Source organism: Eschscholzia californica, unplaced genomic scaffold (assembly GCF_041429995.1).
Source record: "Eschscholzia californica isolate CP2 unplaced genomic scaffold, dmEscCali1.0.p SCAF_6, whole genome shotgun sequence".
NCBI classification, from domain to species: Eukaryota; Viridiplantae; Streptophyta; class Magnoliopsida; order Ranunculales; family Papaveraceae; genus Eschscholzia; species Eschscholzia californica.
In genome coordinates this window covers 42943863-42962749 of record NW_028238483.1, presented here as the reverse complement: position 1 = coordinate 42962749, position 18887 = coordinate 42943863, and the positions used below count along the sequence as shown (strand labels likewise).

At 35.6% G+C, this 18887-nt stretch overlaps 1 protein-coding gene and 1 long non-coding RNA gene across 8 annotated transcripts; one reads left to right on the top strand and one right to left on the bottom strand.

Annotated features, from left to right (window-relative positions):
* Window positions 1-2530: 2530 nt before the first annotated feature.
* On the bottom strand, window positions 2531-11643 carry LOC147535240 (two-component response regulator ORR26-like). Of its 7 annotated transcripts, none has more exons than XM_086648676.1 (7): window positions 11081-11643; window positions 9935-10090; window positions 4950-5363; window positions 4365-4441; window positions 3965-4175; window positions 2878-3705; window positions 2531-2782 (listed from the first exon to the last, which is right to left on the bottom strand). In XM_086648676.1, exons 1-6 carry the CDS (start codon window positions 11178-11180, stop codon window positions 2894-2896), a joined length of 1770 nt encoding a protein of 589 aa, XP_086504802.1. In that variant the 5' UTR covers window positions 11181-11643; the 3' UTR covers window positions 2531-2782; window positions 2878-2893. The 7 variants fall into 7 exon arrangements, with proteins under 7 accessions (XP_086504802.1, XP_086504801.1, XP_086504807.1 ...); XM_086648675.1 differs by having other exon boundaries at window positions 4944-5363; window positions 11081-11284; XM_086648681.1 differs by lacking the exons at window positions 9935-10090; window positions 11081-11643 and adding an exon at window positions 9206-9694.
* Window positions 6275-8239, top strand: LOC147535241 (uncharacterized). Its single transcript, XR_015227810.1, has 2 exons — window positions 6275-6563; window positions 7972-8239. It is a non-coding gene; the product is annotated as an uncharacterized LOC147535241 (long non-coding RNA).
* Window positions 11644-18887: the final 7244 nt, after the last annotated feature.

Here is an 18887-nt window from a genome sequence, read left to right as displayed (position 1 = left end):
CCATGTTCGCCATTTGATCTCATACTGGTGATATACATGTGAACCACACCATTGTATGTCATCTATCTTTTTTTCTCCTACAAATTTAGATTAGCATGTTTCATGGCTGGTCCCGAGGACAAACAAGCAAATTAAACCTTACTTTGGGCTACCGATTAAAGGGCCTCACATAAAGACTACAAAAAAGAAATTTGTGAGAGCTTCAATTTATTTTATCTTCATAAAAGAATTATCGAAAGCAACAAATAATCTATTTTCTGAGGTTCATCAGCTGGGAAATATGGTGCAAACACACAGTCCTGTGCACATCTTCTCCTTAGAAGCTTACAGGCTGCACATGGTGATGCTGCCGCTGATGAGCCACATTTCCTATTTGTGTTATTTTCTTTCATTTCCTTCAAATCCAAGTAATCAATCAAATCAATATATAGAGTTAATTCCTATATGGCCCCCTACTAACCAGCTTCCTTTATGGCCCCCCTTTTTTTCGTAAATTCAAATATGACCCCCTTTTCTTAACACCGTCAGTCATCTTTTATGGTTAATCTTTTTGTTTCCATATTTACCCTTCTTATAAGAATGATTTCAAAATTCAAAATTGACCCCCTTTTAAATTTGGGTCAATTTCCAAGAACTTATAGCTACTTTAGAAAAAACTAGAGGGCCAAAATAGAATACATATAAAAAAAATTTAAAAAACCTCATCTCTCCTCCATCTCATCGCCTCTCTCCTCCACATCATGTATCTCGCCACCTCATCAACTTCTCCGATGAAGGTCGCCGGCCGGCCAAATTTTCCTATTTGATGATTCCTAGTGTTGGTAAATAATGAGTGAGAGAGAGATGGGAGAGAGAGAGAGAGAAATGAGTGAGAGAGAGAAAAATGAGAGAGATTAGTTAGAGAAAGATTAAAAAAAAAAAAAAATTTGAAGATCGCCGGAAAATTTGGCCGGCCGGCGACCTTCATCGGAGAAGATGATGAGGTGGCGAGATACATGATGTGGAGGAGAGAGGCGATGAGATGGAGGAGAGAGATTCTTAGTCTGTTTCCTATTTGATGATTCCTAGTGTTGGTAAATAATTTGAGTTATTTCAGGTATATTTTGAGTAGTTATGATTTATGACCTAAAGCTTATTCACGACTAAGATGGAATATCTTAAGGACCAAGTCCTCTTTCTCTGTCACAGCATAGATTGTAATCGTGCTTCGGATCAGTTTTATTTATGTTCTAGAATTTCTTGACAGGCAGAGCATAGGATTACTGGACTTGAACCCGTTCATGTTGCTTCTCTACCCTCAGTGAAGTATAACCGCGAGACTTTTCAATATGCAGAAGATGCACAGTATGTCCTCTCTGTTCTCTATCTTTATATCTGTATCTTATACATATATATATATGTGTGTGTGTGTGTGCGTGCGTAGTGGCCATTGCCGAGGAAAGGAAGCCCTTGGCTATGCAAGTCATGGTGTTGCCTTAGCCAAACATGCACACATGACAAAGGCTGAACACGAGCAAGGCAAGGTGTAGGCCAACCATTGCATGGCCTTAGCACATTTGAATGGCCTTAGCGTGCTATGGCAAGGCCTTGCCCGAGCATGCCAAGGCTACACCATGGCCCACCAAGGTTTAACCTTAGTCGAGTAAGTTCTAACTATGGACCTTTGTGATGCTTCTGCAGATGTTCGATATGTTTAGGAGAATACGAGGAGAAAGAGATACTACGAGTAATGCCAAAATGTCAGCACAACTTTCATCTTGCTTGCATCGATGTCTGGCTAGAAAAACAATCGACTTGCCCAGTTTGCCGTCTCCCTCTACAAGAACCAAAACATTCTCCCAGGTTTGGTCTAATTGTCGAATCTATAGATGGCCCTCGACTTATCAATAATGAACATTCACAACAATGGATATTACCTATTGCATCTGAATCACTAACACAAGGAAATTATACTAGTGAACTCCTTCGAAGAGACGATAAAACTATACCTAGCATTTCAGAAACTAATGTAGATATTGAAATGGATATCAGAAGATGATAGATTTGGGGAAGGGTTTTTTTTTTTTTTTTTTTTTTTTTTGAGAATTCGACTACGGTGTACGTTAGTCGTTACAAGGCATTGATGCATCATGGAGATGTAATGAGCACGATAACCGCCTACTTTAAACTGAGAATGAAAGAGGCCTAAAGCCCGACAACGAAGAGGCCTAAAGCCCGACAAATTATTACATTATTCATAGCCTAAATTACATAGGATAAATCTTGATGGCAGCTGCTTCCACCGAGACTCGATCCCACGACCTCATGGTCTTAAGAGGGGTGTCCATCCGTTACACCAAAGGGTTTATGTAAATAGGAATTGAATTTGATTGGTTTTGAATCAGGATGTATTTGTGATCTGTAATTTAATGGTTGTAGGTCGGTTTTGTTTTAGGGCTAACAACTTGTTGGCTGTTGACAAAATCTTAGAAAAGTTTCTTTCATTCTATAATGTTTCGTAAAATTTCACGAAACATGGGTCGAAAACTACTTTTAAAACTAAACTAAATAAAGATTAAATTGTCTAAAAAAGATTCAAGTACGAAATAATTCAAACCCAAATTCAAGTACGAAATAATCCATCAAATCCAAATTAAAGTACGAATCAAACCCAAAACCAAATTCAAATACGAATTAAAACCTTAAAACTCAAATAATTTATCACTAGTCTGGACCAAGAAAACCACACCTCCATGAACTCAGCAAACTTCCACATTTGAGTTGATACTGAAGTTCGGTCTGTCTGCAGTTCAAAATAACTAGTAAAATTTAGAAACTCGAACCTGAAACCAAAACCAAGATCATAACTTGAAGGTAAAATTTGGGAAGTGTATATACCTTCATACTGGCCTGATCACCAAGGTGGTGGAAAATCTTGGTTCCTGAACAATGTATCGTCAAAGTCGTTATCAAGCAACAATGGAAGCAAGTTTGTCCCAGCATTAGTGTTGAAGCCCTCGAGGTTGAATAATTCGTCTAGTAGACCATCTCCATTTTGTTCAGTTGGTACCTCCAGTTGTTGAGGTAGCGGCGGTAGGGGTGATAGTGGAGGTAGAGGCACCATTGATGGTAGAGGTGGCATTGATTCAGGCAGTGGTGGTAGCGAATGATTGCTACTTAGTGGCTGAGTGGCTACATTGTTGAATGGTGGTAGTTGGAAGAATTGGTTTGAATCGGAAAACCCATCACCATAACCTTCATTTTGACTAGTAAAATCTGAACTGAAGACAGGAGTTTCATGAGGAGCACTAACAACTTGAGGTTCTCTTACGCCTCCAACCCTAGCTGAAACATGTCTGTCGATATAGTTGATGTTGGTATTTGGAATGTTCGACGACTGGTCACCAGGCATAGGTCCAGTATAAAGTGACCCAGACGAATTCGGATTAGGGTTGATCATCCTGCTACTCCCATCGAAGTTGTTGGTGTTAATTGAGCTGAGCTGCTGCAATTGATAACTCAGATCGTCATATGATGATCCATTGTCGTTTTGTTGAGGAACTGTTTGCTGCATAGTTGGCACGTCGCTTGTCAGATTGTGAATCCCTTGAAGGACAGCATTGTTCAAGGATTGAGTCTCTCCATCGGCAGCGGCTCGAGAAGATTCATGCCGGCGGAAGTTGTTGGTGCTATTAGGTTGGTCCAAAGGTGGCACAACTTCACTTCCTGTAATATTAGTAAAGTATTAGTAGCAGAAGTAGAAGTACTAAGAAGTTTAGTGTCAATGAAGCTTGTCTAAATTCAAGTTGGCACCAGAGTCGTCTCAGGACGACTCACAGACTTAGCCAGGTTTACACCTACAGAAAGTTCGCAGATGTGACTTGTCCGACTCAATGATCAGAGCAACCAACCGTTACTCACCCCTAATTAACAGTACCAAAATTACAAGAATGAAAGAACAAAAAAAAACATGAGAAAAATAAACCTTGGAAGTATTCATCTCTTAGTATTGATGATTGAACATTTTGAGCTGGCTGAGAGAATTGGGGAAGTGCTTGTTGGATATTAGGTAGTGCTGTAGGATAGTTGGAAGCAAATGCAGGAGTACCAAGGGCCGACTGAGCCATAGATCGCACACGACTTCTTTCGATGTTTCTGTCTTCCTCCTTGAGTTTATTCACATAAATTCGATATTTCTGCAAAAGTACAATCCCCAATTGGTCAAATGCTCATAATAACTCAGGATTGCTAGAAGTGGAAATATTCTAATATTGCCTGAAAATCTACGACATATTCTTTCCTCAACTAATCTTAAACATGAAAATTCATTATTTTGTGATAATTGAAATGCCAACAAACGAAAAAAAATATGAAAAGAAACAAACCTGTAAATGACTAGCCACATTTTCTCTAGTAAGTCCAGGAACATTCATGACCTCCAAGATTCGTTTGGGCACAACATCTGATAAACGTATGTAAATAAACGAAACGATAAATAAATAAATAAATGCATAATATTTTGATTAGGGTTAGAAAACTATATGGGAAATGTTGATACTATACATTTATATTTTCTACTAAAATGGTGAGTGCATTTAAAATTTCTCATATTATATCATACACATAATGTGAGTGTGGTCTTGGCCTGCCCAAAGTGGAATTGGCCATCTCTTGCCCTGAAAACTAGTTCAACAAATGAGGTTTTCTGTCGTAAAGTAACCACTACCCCTTCTTCGGGATCACCGATACACCTACAAGATCTACATAGGAAGAAGACCTAAGGGGTCGTCTTACGAAGTTCACGGGTTTAGACTGAACTTAGAGCCCGATCATATCGGGCATTTTAGAATATTACGAAATGTAATATTCGTAGCTATAACGTCTCCTATATAAGTTTGTATATGTCAAGTTAATACGTTTAAAAAAATAAATAAATATGTGTGTGTTTGTGAGTGGGTCTTAACTCTTACGTTCTTCGCCAATGCTTTCAATGGCATCCAAGAACTTGTTATGAAGCTCAGGAGTCCACATCATTCTTTGCTTCTTTTGTGCAGCTGTTTCATCGTCTTTTTGTTCTTCTGTTTCATCGACGCTCTCTTCGTTTTCCTGGTCATCATTTTCTTTCCCCTCCAAATTCACTTCATCATTCGTCGACCCACTGTCATCCTCTTCTTCATCTGTTACCCCTTCTTGTGATGAATCCTCATCTTCCAAAGTTAACGCATTTTCGAGACTTTCAATCACTTCATTAGGGTCCACAACTTCAATTGTGTGTTGCCATAGGTTTTTAATTTGCCTCATGCCTAATGGCTTCATGAAATATAAAGCAGCTCCACGATTTATTCCATCGATTATGACATCTCTTTCTCCATCTGCAGACATCACTGCATTCAAAATTCAAGTTTATTAGGTCAAAATTCAATTTTATTCAAAAAAAAAAAACTCAAGTTCGTACGTGTTAATATATTGTGTTACATTTATGCAGATTCACTAATAATATTCTCTTTTCGCTCGATTAATATACCCTTTCTGGACCATCAAACTTATCGAAATTATAGTTGTAATTATACTATCGCAAAATGGAAATCCTTGCAAGCCAAAAAATAGTTTCTTTTGTTAAGTTAGACTTGTACGTAGGTACGAAAAGTACGGAAATTAGTATGAGAAGTTTCAGTGTCGGACCAGTGTGCAACACTATGGCCATATGAGAAGTTTGCACAAATATGGAGTGATTTACAGACCTAACAAGATCTATACACATTCAGCCCTTACAATGGTTGAACGAGAGCCATTGGATTGCATTACCTTTTTAAAATATCACGGCGACAAAAACCTTAACCTAAGATCCAACCATTAGAAGAACGCTACAAACATGTGTAAGTATAAGTTTGTATGTCTAGGATTTCTACTGATTAAAACAATTCGATGTTCTTCCCTAGCACCATCTCGACTGAATCTTGGTCAAGGTATGTAGCCGATCAGAGTCTAAGGGTCTGTTTGATACACTTGTAAAGTGGGTAAGAAAATCGATTTTCCACTGTTTGATTGGAACAAAACATGGGAAAGTCGAATTCTCGTGGTAAAAAAAAGTGGGCAAAAGGCTTGATATTTTTTCCCACTCAAAAGGTGGGAAAACAGATTTCTCACCCACTCAATGTTGCGCTCTCTCTCCTCGAGACTTTCTCTGTCTAAACGGGAGAATTACTGAAACCCCCAACTCTGATAATGCCTTTACTGAAACCCCCCACTTTAATTAGTAATTACTGAAACCCCCCAACTTCGTTTGATTTAACGGAATTCAACCGTTAGTGGGAGGGAAATTACCGAATTCTCCCTTTACTAAATCGCACCTATTAATCAGATTTGAAAAATGAGGCGCCTTCGAGTCAAAGGTGAGGCGCTTATATCATATTTTATTATCTTCTCCCTTACCCACCCAAATCGTCCCAAAACCCTCTCCTCCCTTACTGAAACCAACCAGACGAAGAAATCAAGAAGGTTGCTCCATCAAACCAACTCGGTAATTTCCACCAACCAGCATCTATCTCTAACGACAAGAACCTCACGTTAACAACCCCTACCAGGTATGCTCCCTCTCTCTCTCTCTCTCCATTCGAACTCGAACTAGGGTTTCAGTAATGGGTTCTCTCTCTCTCTCTCTCTCTCTCTCTCTCTCTCTCTTGTACTCCTAATAGGTAACGCGAACTCTCCCTAGGGTTTCTCGTTTTGCTGGTTCGAATGTACTAATCAAGAAGAACAAATTCGAATAACCCTTAACTCGAAATAGTAGTTCTAAGCACAGAATTCAAAGGACCCTTATGAGCTCGATTTTCAGAAATTTCTCAACTACTATTAAAATAAAAAAGAAAATTTCTAAATTTCCCTTAACTTGATTTCAGAAATAGAAGTTTAGAAATTCGAATTAAAGAAAGTGTAGTCTGTGATATTGCTTATGTGATTTGGGAACATGAAATGAAACCATTTTGGTATTAGATAGATAGGTTGAACATTTCTGTATTTGACTGTTGTGATTTGGGAACATGAAATGAAACCATTTTGGTATGAAATGATGGTTATTTTACTTATGTGATTGAGGACTAATTGTGTTAAATGATGGTTATTTTACTTCCTGATGTTGCTTAAAGGCTTTTGACCATTGGCGCGCTTACTTCATTATTATTATTTTACTTCATCAACATTTGTATTCAAATTCTTCATCAACATGTTGTTGGATATGTCTGAAATTTGGTTCCAGATGCATTAGACATTAGTAGATGATTTAGCTCTTTAATTAGTTTGTTTTTGATGTACGGTATTGGATAAGTCGATAAGACTTGTGAGGTTAACTTGCAGTCAGGATCACTTATTCTTGGCCTCTACTCTTTTACGTAAAGATTCCAACTTTCCTGTTCCTTCTTTTCATCCATTTGTTTCAGTAACTATCGTGTCTTTCACAGTTAAATCATATCACTTGACTTCCCCCTACTTTAGTTTATAGGTAAGCCATATTCAGCTATATCATTGGTTCATAATAGCATATTTTCAAGTAGGAAAGGACTTCCATTTTTTTTTGTAATATGGTTTAGAGGATTAACTAACCTATCTAGTCGAATCTGAATTGAATTTTTGGTTTGTAGCCCCCTTCTTTTATCGTTCATACTATACCATAACACAGGTATTAAGTCAAGTTGCAATTGCATATTGTATTGTTTGTGGTTATTTCTCCTTTTCTCTTTGACTTTGCAATTACTCCATTCTTTTTCAAGGAACCATCTTAGTTTTTATTCCCATTTGAACAGAACACGAAGATCTAAAATAAATTTTCAGCTCGTTTCGCAATTTTGCATATACACGAAGTAAGCATTTTCTTTACCCCACCGTGGAAGATCCATACCAGAGGGCATCTGCGAGTGGTGCTGTCAACTTCTATTTTGGCACATATGTCGTTATTGTATGAATTGACATTTTAAACAATTTTCTTTTGACGTGTAGGTACGTGCAGACCTACCAAGAGAATGAAAAGTTAGCCCACAGGTACTGAAGTTTGGCAATGAAGCTGTCTGCACCATCTGTGATGGAGAGATGAAGTAGTCCGCAAAATTTGTTTTTCTTGCTAGTTGATAGTAGATTCTGTTCTTCATTTGATTAAAGACTCCATAATTTTACTTTCACATTACTATGTTTGATGAGGTTCTGAAGAAAACTCAGTTCTCATGCCCTACTTTAATCTTTCAATAAAGTTTTGAGTGCTTTTCATTTACATGCACTGTTTATGTGATACCTCTTAACTGTCCAGGTCGAGTTAAACCTTCATAGTTTGAGTCAGAAGTTACTTCTATTGATATTGTTTCTCTAGTTCTTCACTGGTAAGTTGCTGCTAATCCTCTGAACAATAGGGGTTGAAGTTGAACCATGTATCAACATTTCCGGTATAAGGAGTCCCAACAATGAAAAATGCAAATTTTGCTATAATGCTCAGTACGATTATATGATGGATGGTTGATTATATGACGGTTTATTCAACTCCTGTTCAAATCTTACAAATGAAATGTTCCGTTTCGTTCGACTTTCCTCCAAATGGTGGCAGTATAATCTGATATGTGGGTTGTAAAAATAGGAATGGTGGGGGGTTTCAGTAATTACTGATAAAAGTGGGGGGTTTCAGTAAACACATTATCAGAAGTGGGGGTAAAACGTAAGAGGGCAAGAAAGTAATATTGAAAATATCAAAGTTAAATATAACGAAGTTGGGGGGTTTCAGTAATTACTAATTAAAGTGGGGGGTTTCAGTAAAGGCATTATCAGAGTTGGGGGGTTTCAGTAATTCTCCCCTGTCTAAACTCTTTCCATTTCTTCCTCTCACAATCAGACTCTTCTCTCTCCTAAGGATTTCTTTCTCATTCGCTCTCATCTCTGTCCAGCAAATTTATGTATCTCAATAAAGCTTTTTATCAAATCTATTTAGTATTTTGAATAAAAGAGAAGATGAAACACAAACCAGGAATCTCTGCCACATAGTAATAATCCCCTAATTTGTTCAAACCAGAAAACCCTACCCTAATCTCTATAAATCCTCAGTTATTTAGAACTGAAAGAACCCTAATTTCTTCAATGGTTTATGAATCTGAATCAATTAGGTTTGACTTGAATCTGAATCGATTATGAACTAAAAAACCCTAATTTCTTCAATGGTTTATGAACTAATAAAAAGCAATGAAAACCCCACCCTTATTTCTTCAATGGTTTAAATCCAGTTATTTTGATACTTGTTTATAGATCCGAATTTGTATTTGACTTGAATGTTTTTGTTCTTGGATGTGGTTTATGAATCACGAATCATGCAGTGATTAGGGCTTATGAATCATGCAGTGATTAGGGCTTATGAATCATGCAGTGATTAGGTTTATGAATCGATTTGAAGAAGAAGAATTGGAAGAGAATAGGATTTGAAGAATAAGAAGAAGAAGAGATTAGGGTTCGAAGAATTTGAAGAAATAGATCTGAATCGATTTGAAGAATTAGAAGAAGAGGATAGGGTTTATCAATCATGCAGTGATAAGGTTTTTAGGTCTTATGCAACTCTTTCTCTCTCTAAGTAAATCGATTTGAAGATATGAATTGGACTTCCCAAAGGCACCTCAAAGAAGTCCAATAATTTCATTGCTTTTTAAAGGCACCACATAATTTCCCATAACCTTACTAAACACTATAACTTGAATTTCTAATGTGAAAGAATATGTTCTCTTTCCCATCAGAAAATGACTGTTTTCTTACTCATCTATTTTCACACGTATCAAACGGACCCTAAAGAGAAAATATTAACTTTATCTCTTTAAATCTTGTCCAAACACATATCTGGTCAAAATTCGACTAGGATAGTAGACGGGCAGAGTGATATTTTTCCGAAACATAGTTATAGGAGAAAAAAATTGTAATTAATGAAAAGAATACTTACAAACGACGGGCAACTTGATATAGTCTTTTTTAATCTCGTCAAGGAGATCAAGTCCATTCATGGCTGGCATGTGAATGTCAGTGAGGACTATGTCAAACTCACCATTCTTCTCTCTAAGTTCTTTTAAAGCCTCAATTGGATTTCGATGCGCCACCACTGAAAAATACAAACAACAATAATATCAATAATCAATGACAAAACAAATTCCATACTTGTTCAAACAAAAGAAAAAGGCATTTGTCTCATTTTTTATTTATTAAAAATTATAATTATGAGTTTAATTTCTATTTGTTTTGTTCGAGTCGCAACTCGGAACAAATAACAATTTCTTGGTTTTTACGGGATACAATTGTTGTTGTGATATTCTACAATATCCCGTAAATATATACAGTAGGATAGATTATTTAACTCAAGGCATCAACCAATGATGTCTGATTTCGACTTCTAAGTCATGGAATTATTTATATTGAAACTCAAATCTAAAAATTTATGACCCAAATAAAGTCATATATATTTTGTTATGATGAGCAAGATCTCAAAGATTACTAGAGGCAATTATGAGATAATCTTATGTAAATCACACATTTTAGATTCAAAACAATGACTTAATTTATAAAAGAATGAAACAAAAAAGCTCAAACTCTTGAGAGAAATAGATTATGTATAAGACATCTAGTATATGTGCCCGATCTGATTAAAAATCTCTCTAACAAAACATTGATTTTTTTTTGACAATATAAGGACAAAATTATGACTCGAATAAAATAGAAATTGGTGATAATAAAAATAATAAAATATAAGTTCCATTAGAAATATTAAAATAAAATTAAATTATGCTTTTGTGAAAATGATGAAAGTGACATAACTATTAATAGATTAATTCATGTTGTACCAGATCTAGCTTACTCGTTGATATCAAAAGCTTAAGCATTTGCAGCTTATATTAGATCGTCTAGATCAGTCAAAAATCCATCAAAAGACCTATATAAGCTAGCCTCACATAATAGAAATATCTACTTCCATCACTGAATAATCCCATAACAAAAAATCAAGTGAAAGCAATATCAAAACAAACAATAAAAATGTAAAAAAGAAAAAACAAATAATGACTCTTAAAAATCAGAATTATTTTAACAGAAAATATACCTTCATACTTAAACTTTTTGAGCATTGTTTCAGTGAGAAACATACATGTCTTGTCATCCTCGACTAGCAGAACTCTAAGCCCCTCACTATTAAGAGCCATAGCAAAACCCTAAGCCCCTAGAGATAAAACAAAAGGGAGAGAGAGAGTTGAGAGAGAGATTTAAGCAACAACAAATGAAGAACAACAAGGTACTTAATTATCTCAACAAAAAAAAAAACAAGGTACTTAATTTATAGAGACACAAAGGAGTTGAGATAAACTTGAACAATAAAAAACGTGGTCTAATTAGAACCTATAATTTTCTCATAATCAAATTACAAATGTTATTGATTTACTTTTCCTTTTTTATATCACTTGTTTTATTTTCCAATTCCATTTTAGGGTTTGCTTAGTGCCAAATACAATTGAGAGCATAATGACAAACAACTTAACATTTTTGTTTTCCTTAAACTTGTCCAAATTCTAAGTTTCAACTTTACATGGAAAATTGTAACTTATTACCAATGAATCATCAATGTTTTTTCCACTTTACCATAATCATTACAAAATATTCAACTTTGATGCTATATTTATATCTAACATAAATTGGTATCCTCATCACTAGACATACAAAGTCCACGTGTTAACGTAATTTAAAATTCGATATCTTAAAAGTACATGTATATATATCTTTTTATCACTCATATTGTCACTGAATATTACTGTAATTTATATCTAATTAAAGTTATTATATCGTTTATCACGAGGTAACATCCACAAAAGAAAAATTTTAATTTCAAAATTAACGTATTATTTTTCTATATCCAAAGATAAGAACTAAGGTTGGTTATTTTTGGAATTATAAACTAAATTTAAGCTTTTAATACTTGATTGTTATTTTTGGAATAAAACAATTCATTTTCATTGGATTTTTCTCATTAGTGCATTTTAATATTTTAATGGTACGAAGACTAATCGGACATTTGGAATGATGAGCTGGCTAGGGTTCAATTTCCATTTAGATACTGACCATGGTTTTCCAAAAACCAGTTTTTCTTTGACTTTTGTCTGGACTAGGGGTGGGAATCAGGCGGGCTCGGTCGGGCTACCAAGTGTCGGGCTCGGGCGGATTGGGTTCGGATAAGTCGAGCCCGAGGTAGTGAGCCGGGCGGATCGGGCCGGGCGTATCAAAGACTTGAAGTGCCCGTAGCCCGTCCGAGCCCGACTACCCGAACGGGTTTCAACGGGCTCGGGTCGGGCGGGCTCGGGTCGGGCGGGCTCGGGTTTATTGAATTAATAAAAAAAATAAAAAAAATAAAAATTTAATAATAAAATAATAATTTAATAAAAAAACAATAATTAATTAAAATACCAACATTATATATTATCAGATTATATCATAAACAAAATTACATAATCACCCATTTTAATAACAAAAAAATACATTTCCCTCCCTCCAACATTTTAATAACAAAAAGTCCAAAATATAAACAAAAAGTTACATTTCTCTCCTTCATTCATTAATCGAGCAATCAAACTTGAGAAATGCTAGGAGTTGGTTCGGGAAACCCATCGTTCAACGGATCAAACTCCTTCAAAGTAACATTAAGCTCATGCTTCCACCAATCCTTAAGACAAACACAACACTCCAACATTTCCGGAGTTAGGCTACTCCGATAGTCTCCCAAAATTCTTTTACCTAAAGAGAAAGCCGACTCGGAAGCAACAGTCGAAACCGGGACAGCAAGAACATCACGTGCTATTCGGGACAAAATCGGATACCTCTTCTCGTTCTCACTCCACCAACCCAAAACATCGAACTTTTCAATATTATCGACCGTAGGATCTGGCTCAGACTCATATCTAGATATTTCTTCGGAAGCGGTAGCTATAGTGTTCTTTCGGACTCTCTTAATACTTCTCCAAAAAGCACCACGCCTAGACGGTCCATCGGGCTCACTCTGGGGTTGATCAACAGTAGACGACGAAGAAACGGATGAAGGCACACTCAAATCAGCCGTATACTCTTTAAATAATTCACGTAACTTGCCGATCATGGTGGCAGATTGCTCAGTAGAACACTTGATAACATGAGCCGAAGTATCGAAACAATTCTCAAGTTCGGTTAAGAGCATATCAACTTTCATTTTGATCCTTGGATCTAAAATACATGCAACACCAAACAATACGGGAGTTTCACCCCAATACTTGCAAAATTTAGCCTCCATGAAATGAATAATGTCCGCAAACATAGGATCATGTCGATTATCTAAAAATACCATCCCAATATCAACCAAATACTCCAAGACGGAGTTAGAAGTCACATAATCAACACTAGAAAAGAAGTTGGTTGCCTCATAAAAAGCTTCAAAAACTTGTACAACAAATTGGCGTGCTGCCAATCACTACTCGATAAGACAAAAGGCGGAGATCGATCAGATAAGAACGAGTCAATCGGATCCTTAAACGGAAGGGCACTTCTCAACATAAGATAGGTTGAATTCCAACGATGTTTTACATCCAACTGCAATTTTTTAGGAGAATAGTTCTTTGATTCACAATGGATTCGAAATTGTGCATTTCGAGTCTCCGATGCAGAGATATATTCAAGACAACCTTTCAGCCGTGTAAGCATTTCTTTAAACTGGGGAACTTTAAAACCATCCTGAACAACCAAGTTCAAGATATGACAGCAACATCGAACGTGAAATAATTCGCCTCTCAACGGTAAATGAGGCATTAACTCGATTAAACGAGAAACAGACACAGTATTTGCACTAGCATTATCCATTGACAAGGAAAACACTTTGCCAGATATCATCCAATCATTAGTTAGCTTATCATACAAAACATTGGCAATGTGTTCCCCAGTATGAGACTTGTCTAACAGAATGTAAGAGATGATTCTCTTTTGGACACACCAAATTTCATCAATGTAATGCGCTGTTATGCACATGTAACTAAGCCTCTGGTTCGAAGACCAGATATCAGATGTAAGAGCAATTCGACCAGGAGCACTAAGTAAAACATTTCTGAGTGCATCTTTTTCTTCCTTAAAGTATTTAAGGATATCATTTCTAACAGTGCTCCTAGAAAATGACTTGAACCCAGGATGGAAGGAATCAGTAATATAAAATTGAAAGAAGGGGTCCTCCACAAATTGCATAGGCAACTCGCGAAGGATTAAAAGCTTGATCGTGTTTTTGCGAGCTCTCGCTTGACTAAACTGAAATGAACCCATATTTCCACTGTTTGGATCTTGTACCAACTTTGATTGAGACAGGTCGATTTTTAGTGCTTTAGCACACTTAAATGTGTGTCTCTTGAAATGTGTTGTCCCGTTAGAAGATTTGGAATTTCGAGAAACACCACAAAAGTTGCATTTGGCCATTTTAATGATCTTGCCTCCATTTTTAGGATCAGGAGCATCATGAAAGGAATAGAAGTCCCAAACCTTAGAAGATCGGCCTCTCGAACAGGTTGACGTTCCAGTCAGCACATCTACTTCGCCTGCGGGAGAACCAGCAGGAGCAGACACACCAGGAACAGGAGGATCAACAGTACCAGCAGGAGATATTTCTCCATGAGCACCACTCTGACTCTCCGTCAAATCAACCTAAGTAGAACCACAACCAACATAAAAAGTCATTCTACTAAGCTGAGTTCATGAGAGATCTAAGATAACGAAATTCATCATCGGTTTGTAGGAACATCAATATTCGTTTTCGTTCGGACATTCAATTTCTAACCAGCTTCCTTGAATCACCCATTTTGGTTACAGTGTTCTAACAACAAAGAAGTGTCCACAATTGGGAGAACCATTTAGGTTCTTCATCAATTCGGTCCTTCTAAGTGTTTAAACAACGCATCCAAAACTGGAATGACAAGTGATCCAGTCTGAAATCATGAGTCCTACAGAGAAGGTAAGAAACATAGAAGTTAGAAATAGACAAGTTCAAAAACAGACAAGTTTAAGAACTTAAAAGGTAAGTTGTTTTAGAAATAGAAAGTAAAGAGAAGTGAAGGTTAGAAAACTTGTTTTAAAAAAGAAAGAAAGAGAAGAAGAATAGTAGTTTTGAAAAACAGAAAAACAAAAGTTGTTTTAAAAAAGATTTGTTTTAGAAAAAGAAAGTAAATAGAAGTGAAGTTTAGAAAACTTGTTTTAAAAAAGAAAGAAAGAGATAAGAAGAGTAGTTTTGAAAAACAGAAAGAAGAGTAGTAGTTTTAAAAAATATTTGTTTTAGAAAAAGAAAGTAAAGAGAAGGTTAGAAAAATTGTTTTAAAAAAGAAAGAAAGAGAGAAGAAGAAGAGTAGTTTTGGAAAACAGAAGAAGAGAAGTAGTTTTAAAAAAGATTTTTTTTGGAAAAAGAAAGTAAATAGAAGAGAAGGTTAGAAAAGATTTGTTTTAGAAAAAGAAAGTAAAGAGAAGGTAAGAAAACTTTTTTTTAAAAAGAAAGAAAGAGAGAAGAAGAAGAGTAGTTTTGAAAAACAGAAGAAGATGAGTAGTTCTAAAAAAGATATGTTTTGAAAAAGAAAGAAAGAGAGAAGAAGAAGATTTGTTTTTAATTGTCCTGAACATGAAGGCAAGATCATCATGTTGACTCTTTAGTCTGACTGAGTTGTTTGAAAAAAAAAATACTTTAATCTATGATCAAGTCTCACTAAGTTGTTTAAAAAAAGAGATCTAATGGTTCTAAAACAAGAGATCTATAATCTATTATATAAAACAGAAGGGAAAACGATGACTGGGACAAACATCCTTTTTTAATAAAGGATATTGTCTAGGAGCCCTTCTCAAAATTTAAAATATAGTCATTCGTAGAAATAAAATTACCTTTTTAAAAAACAATAATCGTTTCCTTAGAAATAAAATAACTAATTTAAGAAAAATGAAACAAAATAATTTCAAGAGTTAAAAAAAGAAATTAAAATCTTTCTCCTTCAATAAAATAATAACTAATTTAAGAGAAAAGAAACAAAAAAATAATACAAAAATATAATAACTAATAAAAATCCCCCTCTCTCAATAAAATATAACAATAAATTCCGTAACATTTGATTGATACAAGTGTTCGTGCCCTAGGGCACGGGATATACCCTAGTATTATTAATTACCTAATAATTCTAAAACAGAACACTCGGATCTGTTTAATCAGACAGATCGATAGTCAGATGACTCAGATCTGTCTGATTAAACAGATCAAACTCAATGTTTGTGTTCTGTTTCAGAACTAAAAAAAAAAAGATTATTATCTATGACCTATGATCTATCATCTTTTTACTTCTTGTATCAATATTATCTAACGGTTCTGAAACTGAACACTCATTTGAGTTTGATCTATTTAATCAAATGAGTGTTCTGTTTCAGAACAAAAAAAAATTCCACTATTTTTTGTGTCTGTACATGGTACATCTTACATCGACTTCAAGTCATACACCACAAAAAAAAAAAAAAAAAATACAAGACAAATACATTATAGATCTGATCTATTTGATCAGACAGATCAAAGGTTTAGGACTCTGATCTGTCTGATCAAACAGATCTGACTCGTTAGAGTCGAGATCTTTACATATAATCATAACAAATAATGTTATATACATTATTCATTACACATTACAACCATTAACTAAAACATTCAGTAAATAAAATCAAATTAACTAAATAACATCAAATAAATAATTATTAGATGAGTTCGAGGGCTTAACCGCGTCATTTGATCCGAAGATCATCAGCATATACCCATCATGAACTAACCATCAGAGAGATAATACACTTCGACCAACTTCGACCAACAGTATATGATGATGATGTGATCAGAGACTTCGACCATAAGTAATCATAAGTCATAACCATAGTCTTTAATGAAATTAGAGAGATGATGATGTATACTAACCATATTGAGAGGCTTCGACCAACAGTAGATGATAGACTTCGACCAACAGTAGATGAAAGAGAGACTTCGACCAAAATATTTAACCCTAGAAGTGTTCTTCAATGGAGGTACTAGAGAGAGATGATGGTTTGAGGCTGAAAGAGAGAGAGAGGGGTAAAAAGAGAGAAGAGCGGCGGAAACAGAGAGAGAGAGCGGCGGAAGAGAGAGAGATGATAGGGTTCGGTGAGAAGAGGCATTAGGGTTTTACCTGGGAATTGAGGGGTATATATAGGCTGGTGAGATTTAATCCAACGGCTGAGATATTATGTAATCTCAGCCGTTGGATTCATTAAAAACACGCGGATCATTCGGGATGATCGACGGGCTACTCATCGGGCTCAACTAACGGGCAAACTATCGGGCTACACATACGGGCAACATATCGGGCCGGTCTTCGGACGGGCTTAACGGGCCGGGACTCGGAATTGAGAACATGTCCGAGTCCCGACTCAATTAGCCCGATATATCGGGCCGGGTTAGCCCGGCTCGGGGCTGCTTCGGTCATCGGTCTCTCACGGTCCGGGCCGAACGGGCCGGATCGCGGGTTTCCGGACCGTTTTCCCAGCCCTAGTCTGGACCCCTAGTTTTTTATATTTCATTATTACCTTATGCCATTGTAACTCATTTAATTTCTTACTTTTTCTTACACTCAATTTACATCGGCACGTCACTGGAAAAGAGAACTTCCATGTTATTCAATTTCTCCATTTAAACATCAATCAAATCTTAACATAGTTATAATTTTTCGAAATTTTTTGAAATATTTGGAGAAAAATGGTATTTAGGAAAGGTTTTAATTTATTTACAACGGCTAATACACGCTAAACTAGATAGAGTTATCTGCTTTGAAAAGATTCAATTTCAACTTGTCTAACTCACTTAACTATGTAGACTACGTCCACGCATCAATTGTGAGATAGTTACTAAAAATTTAGAGTTGAGATTATTTTTGTCTGTGCCATTTGATACTTAAAGCGATACTTTAGGGTACTGCTTTTCAGCCCTTGGCATCTTGTGAACTATAACTTTTTCTCATAAATTAAACAAAAAAAAATAAAAAAAATATTAAACAAAACTGCATAATTACTCTTTATTACCTTTTTGCCATTGTACCTCACTTAATCTTATTTTACTTTCTTACACTTAACTTACACTGGCACATCATTAGCAAAAAGAACTTCCATGTTATTCAATTTTACCATTTAAATATCAACTAATTCTTGACATGGTTATAAACTTTCGGAAACTTATGAAATATTTGGAAAAAAAAACGGGGCTGAGGAAAGGTATTTAATGGGTTTACAATCTCTAATGGGCGTTAAGCTGGACTCACCTAACTATGTAAGTTTATGTTCACGCATCTGTAAAATCATAATCATACGAAGAGACAGTTACTAAAAATTCAGAGTTTGAGATCATTTTTATCAGTGTCATATGTTACTTAAAGCAGTACTACTTTATAGGATTGTACTTTGTCCCTTAATCTACTTTGTGGCGGGCAAGGTTTTCCATTGCCAACTACAATTTTCCCTCATTGAATGAATAAAAGAACGGTAAATGCTAAATAAAGTTATATAATTACTCAACGAAGCTATGTCTTAACAACACAATTTTTCGTTCAAATGACTCGAAAACATGTCTTTTTTCCGAACACTAGTTTTCTTATAAGCACCACAGAAATTGTTGCTTTAATAGATTGGATGGCAATTTTGGGTGTCTATAGACCTCGCAGATGTTGACTTGTGTTTATGTTTTTTCTTACAGAAAAATTCGTAGTTCCAGTTGAGAGACATATAATCATAGTATTTATATACTTCACATTTGATGACGGATAGCACAATTTTAGTGTAACACTTGCGAAAAATTAAATTATAGCAAAAATAGAAATCACTAC